The sequence below is a fragment of the Acanthochromis polyacanthus genome, chromosome 3 (assembly GCF_021347895.1).
Source record: "Acanthochromis polyacanthus isolate Apoly-LR-REF ecotype Palm Island chromosome 3, KAUST_Apoly_ChrSc, whole genome shotgun sequence".
Taxonomy (NCBI): domain Eukaryota; kingdom Metazoa; phylum Chordata; class Actinopteri; family Pomacentridae; genus Acanthochromis; species Acanthochromis polyacanthus.
This window is the reverse complement of record NC_067115.1, coordinates 4,396,867-4,403,086: the sequence shown is the minus strand read 5'-3', so window position 1 is coordinate 4,403,086 and position 6,220 is coordinate 4,396,867. Positions and strand designations below refer to the sequence as shown.

The 6,220-nt window shown below is 40.9% G+C and overlaps 1 protein-coding gene across 1 annotated transcript; it reads right to left on the bottom strand.

The window, feature by feature from the left end:
• Positions 1-5,665: 5,665 nt before the first annotated feature.
• Positions 5,666-5,998, bottom strand: LOC127533282 (snaclec 5-like). Its single transcript, XM_051945905.1, has one exon. The coding sequence runs from the start codon at positions 5,996-5,998 to the stop codon at positions 5,666-5,668; it is 333 nt and encodes a 110-aa protein (XP_051801865.1).
• Between the last annotated feature and the right edge of the window lie 222 nt (positions 5,999-6,220).

Below are 6,220 nucleotides of genomic sequence, written 5' to 3'. Positions count from 1 at the left end.
ACAAGTAGCAGCTTACCTCGAGTAGCCTGCAGCTACAACTGAAACGATTCGCATAATCTGCTAATAACTGCAATGAGGAGTGCCGGCTGGAATTGCCACATATTTTATGCGATTGTTTTGTAGCGAAAATCGACCTGAGCCGGCATTCAGCCGAGATATTGATAGCCGTATCTTCCGGTTTTTGTCATCGGAGGTTTGGAATGCATTATGGGAAACGGAGTAGTATACTACAGTGTGAACCAGTCTGCATTCTAATTCATACTTATAGTACGTAGTATACAGTATATACTCATTGAGAATGTAGTATGTAGTACGTTGATATGCGATTTCGGACACAGCCACTAACGGTACTTAATTGCAGTCAGACAGGAGACGCGCCAAACAGACGTTGCTGCTGTGTGGCCACAATGTTGTCAAAAAAACAAAAATCTGGTTACCAGAAGAGGAAGAAAGGAAAGAGAGAGAGAGAGAGAAAAGAAAGGCGTTACGATCTCTGAGTCAGTTTTTCAATAAGAAAGGTGAGTAGCCTGTAGTCTGTGAATTTAGCCTGTTGGTTTAGGCTAATGTCCATGGTGAAATTAAACCAAACTAGCTATAGATTAGTGTTAGCTTACATTTTATCAACATTTAGTCAGTGCAGGGAAACGTTTAGGAAGGATATTCATATTAAATCACTGCCCCTGCCCCTTTTAGCAGCTGATGATGATGAGTCAGCAGCACCCCAGTCTGCCCATACCATCACCCCTCCCTGCCCCAGTGAAGAAGGAGAGCAACACTGTGCTAATGACATTGGCATGTCAATTAGTAATCATTGCAGGGGAGTCTGTGAGGATTTCTGTCAATCTTGCTCTTTTCACCATTACAAAAAAGAAATGAAATATTAATTAATGACATAAATTCCAACAAATTATTTTTATCACATCATGAGCATTATGAAATGATTTATGAATAAACAAATAACCTTCTGTCTGTACTGGATGATACAAATCACCAGTAGTAAATCTTGCTAGTACTAGTATAGAACTACAAGAAGAAAGACAGTTGCAAGCCTTTAATTAGAGTCATGTAAAGCTTTTGATGGGACAGTTAGGTCCTAGAGATGTGGTAACAACGGTAGCGCAGCAGCACAGAGGGGGGCCCAATTTAATTTTTTTTCATGGGGGCCCAAAATTCCTGGCGCGCGCCCCTGCTCATTGGATCCATGCAGAGTCCTCCAGGTCCCTGTCTGTTTCTCCTACTACACTGTGCTTCTCCAGGTGGCAGGCAGGGCCGGCCGCTGGCATAAGCACTCTATGCCGTTGTTTATAGCCACATCCACTAGAGGGGGGCCACACCACAATAAGTGTGTGATTCGCATTTTGTCCCTGTCTTCATGGGCGCTAACGGACGCGGGGTACGCTTGGGACATGTCCCCCGCACTTTTTCAGCCGTTACAACAGCTAAACCCGTTATTAGCATCCAGTAACGTGTTTTCCCTAGCCGTCTTTGAATGCACCATGAGCGCATGCTAACGCAGGTGTTCCACAGGAGACGTGCTGCTGTGCTGAGCAGTGCTGAACGTGCGTCTGAGTAATGTTTAGCAAACCAGCCAGAGCCAGCAAGAAGCAAAAACTTTACACAGTTCTTTCCAAACAAACCGTGTAAGTTTTGTGACCTTGTTGGATGCAAACAATGTTAGACTTGTTAGCTAAATGATGACAAGGTAAAACGTGGCAATATATCAATATGTTAAGCGAGTTAACAATAATTCAAATGTGGTTGCCTCTGTTACATTACTGCCGATTAGTTTATTCTTGGAATAAACCCAGTCCTCTTTAATTTCTGGGCAGAAGATGTGCTCACAATTGCTCTCCATGTATTTAAATCTTTTGGTCCCAAAAGAGGAGAGTCAGGGAGGAGAAAAAAAGAATAGGCTATCTATGGTATAAATTTACAACTATGTTTTTTACTCCTTCTCTTTCTAATTCTATCTCAGAATTTTGATTTTCAGATTTTTTTAATGATTATTTCCATAACAAAGAGCAGAGTCAGGCAGGAGATGGACCAGAGGCGATGGCCAGCAGTAATGTTGACCATGCAGGGTCTGCAGAGGTGAAAAAAATATACAAGTGGCTGAGAAAAAAATATGTATCTATGGGTTAAAGTGATTTTGAGGTTAAATTCTACTGCAATTTTTACTCTTCCTAATGCTATTTCAGAAATTTCTTACCACATTTTTTATGTTTATTGCCATAACAGAAAGAGCAGAGTCGGGGAGGAGATGGATCAGAGGCCAGCAGCAGGGACAAGGATGTAGGGTCTTTACAGGTAAGGAGAGATTATAACTTCCTGAAAATAAGATATCTATTGCAGGGAGAAACCAGGCAGTACTGATCATTTCATGTTCAGTGTTTGGCACCTTTGGCTACTCGTCCAGTAGATGTTCAAGGGACATTGTTGTCAACTCAGCAAGAGCTTGGCCACTAAAACTTTAGATTTTGTAGTTTAAAGTTTTATACTTTATAGTTTAAAGAACTAGCCTAGTTGGTCCCCTGGTATTGCACTGTGGCTGTTAGGGATTATGTGGTTCTTTAGCCACTAAGGACGGTGCAATTAAATGTAAGAGAATGATAAATCGCTCTGAAAAATTTGTCTCCCTCACTTCTGAGATGGTGGTTACGCCCATGCCTGTCTTTATTCCAATAAAACATAAATCATCATGGTAACATATCAATTTAAACTGGCTTATTAGAAAACTATACGGGAAAAATACTGGAAAGAAAAAATAAGCCAGCAGTCAGTTGGTGACTCCATGCTTCGTGTGTAAGTTAGGCTACTGTGACACCACGGCACCGTTTCAAACTTGATCGATTACACTGGTCTGGAGAAGCCACAGATGGAAAAGCAGTAGCACTAGAGATGGCATCATGGCTCCAAAAAGGAAGTTCAGGAGTGGGCTGAATATTTGCTGTCAATCATGTGCATGTGTGTTTTAACCCAATTACAAGCTGTGCATGTGATTTGGTAGTTGCCCTGTGCATGTTTTGGGGCCACAAAAAAAATCTTGCTTAGGGCCACCAAAGTCCGAGGGCCGGCCCTGGTGGCAGGGGTTGCTGGATGCAGCATAGAGATTGTGGGTTGCCTGGAGAGGATCTGCATAGGATCGGTGAGCATGATGGTCTGGACATTGTTTGCTTGAAGCGGACTGCAAATTGTTAGTGTAGAAGTTTAAGGTTAAAGACGTTTGGGACATGAGTATTTAAGAAAATGGTGATTAACCACTGCATCTACAGATTGTGTTGTATGCTGTCTGAGATTCCTCGGATCAATACACAAAAAGCTCTAGTGAACTCTAATGAATACAGATTAAAATTAAAGCTAATTATTTGGTTGTCCATCCTCCCAGTTCTGGTATGTAACGTGTCCCCCTCCTGACCACTTCCAAGCAGTTTTGTTGTTTGGATCTCGATGAAGGCCGATCCATCCATAGTGAAGATTTCCATTTGCAGCTCTTGGAAGCTTGTCTATCTCACTCTGACAATTAAAAAATGAAAGATCAGTGTGATGTTGTCGACAGTAAGCCTGAGCTTTAGACCAGGTTGTTTTGTTTTTGATAAGGATGTGTCTTCTTATATTTCCCTCAACAGCAACGCAAAGACAAACAAAGAAGATGATTCTCTCCATGATCACTGCTCTGTAGCTGAAGCTGACAATGTTTTCTGTGGCTGTCTCTTCACTAAATGTCATTTAAATCACTTCAGGACATGACTTTGCATGGTTCTATCTTGTCTGCACAAACAAAACATGTTCATGGTCCACTGACAGGTGGAGAAACCAGGCTTTGAAGTGAACGCCACATTTGGTGAAAGTGTTCTGGATAAAAATGTTTTCCTTCATCTCCCTCATCAGCAATGCAAAGAAAAATGAAGATGTTTCTTTTCATGGTCAGAACTTTGTAACTTTAACGACCCTCCACCTGGACAGGTGTTCCTGTCTTGCTTGAGCTGAGGGTCGTCAGCTGATGAGCCCACACCTGTATCAAGTGGCTCAGCTCTATATAACCTTCCTCACTCCTGTGGGAGCTTCAGCTGCATGTTTTTGGGCTTTCCGTTTGTTGTTTGTTGTGCACATTTTGGTTTGTTTAGTTACAATAAAATCATTTTCAGTCACTGGTTTGTCTCCTGTTTTTTTGCAGCCTGTGAGCCAAGCTAGAACAAGCTGAAGCTGTTTTTTCTGTGGCTGTTCTTTCTCTAAGTGTCTTTTAAATCACTTGAGGATGTAACTTTGCATAAAGATGTTTTCTTTAAACAAACAAGAATACTTCATTGTAACTTCAAACCAAATACTAAAACAAATGACTCTCACAAGAACAGAACACTAAATAAGATGAGAGAACAGAAAAATGAACACAGTGGATATAAATTCCTTTTATTTTCCACTTGAAATATTTAACAAAGATATTCTGTAATCCAGTGCTTTGTAGTTGTTTCAACCCATTGATAGCTCTGGTTGTTTTGGGTGATCCACCAAAAGTGAAACATCTGACAAAATATATTTACATCTATCAGAAGAAGATGCTAAACTGTGAGTGTGTCCTCCCTGCAGACAACTCAGCACTGATGTCAGCATCCTCGTACATGATGGTCAGGGATGAAAAACGTCTCTGCCCATTGAGCATTTTTTGGAAAAGTGGAAAATCAGACACAGTTGGAATCTCACAGCACCAAGAGAACAAATGTAACGTTTCAGCTGTGAACCAACTCAGACACACAACACAAGAACACTCCACCATCATGGTTTGTACCTTTGCCTCACACTCCTCCAGCTATTTTCTGCCCTGCAGGTACTTGTTGAGGTCACAGGTGTGGACTGGAATATGTTCACAAAGTTCTGATGTGAAATTCAGGATTGATGAAGATACAAAGACTTCATGTCAGATCAGGACAGATTCTAATCAGTTCATCATGAAGGTATTTAAATGTTAAATGGCATTATTTATAGGTTTACTGGGATTCTCAGCTTTTCATTACAGATTACACAGACAGAGGGAGAATTTTTTAAAATGTATTTATTGATAAAAACTTGCTGAATAGGTCAAAATGTGAACCAGTTAACATGTTAAGCAGCTCTGTAACAACGTCACCACAGGATACTTTGAAAATCACTGATCCATTCAAATGTCCTGACATCATATTCTAATTTACATCACAAGACAAGGTCATGAAACACAAAACCCTTCACCTGACAAGTACAAACCACCAAATAAAAAACAAGAAAAAGTTCATCAGTTGTGACATTTATGTTTGAGCTGAAAATGTTTCTTTGAAATAAATCAACTACAGAAAGTTAAACAAGGACAGAACACATCATTATTTAGATATTTTTCATGCTTGCTCTTGCAAACAAGTGAACATGTTAATTCTCACTCTAACTTTATTCTACAACAACATCACCAGAGGATACTTTAAAAATCACTCATCTATTCAAATGTTCTCACAATGTATTCTAATTTCACTCACAAAACAAGAAACACACAAACCCCTCACCTGACAAATACAAACCACCAAACTGGAAAATTACTGATGAATATAGTCTGATCACAGAGAAGCAAACAAATGACAGTTTAGATGAATTTCTATAAGTATCAGTATATGTTTAAGTTAATCTGTTCTCTCTCCAGAATGTGTCAGACACAGATGAAGTTGAGTTTGTCTTGACAGTCCCAGTTCTCCCACAGTCCCTCTTTGGTTAAAGCTCCACAGCGTTTCATGACTGGACACTGCTGGTACTGAGCTCCTTCTTCATATTCCAGAGGGTCACCGTTCAGCCACATCCAGTGGTCACCCAGGAAACGCAGACCCATCCACACCCGCTCACTGATGTTCTTGTGCTTGATCTGAGTGTGGGCCAGAAGCCGATCGGTCTCAGAGAGCAGACTGGGGAGATCAGTTTGTTTCTCTCTGCAGTGGCTCAGAGCGTCTTCCCAGGACATCTTCTCCTCCACCACAGTCACATCCATGCAGTAGAAGTAGTGAGAAATGCTGCCTCTTCTATCATACCATTGTCCATTCCAAGAAATCGCTGCATAGTTCTCATTGCGGTGAGAACTATGTATCCAGTTCTGGTATGTAACGTGTCCTCCTCCTGACCACTTCCAAGCAGTTTTGTTGTTGGGATCTCGATAAAGGCCGATCCATCCATAGCGAAGATTTCCATTTGCAGTTCTTGGAAGCTTGTCTAT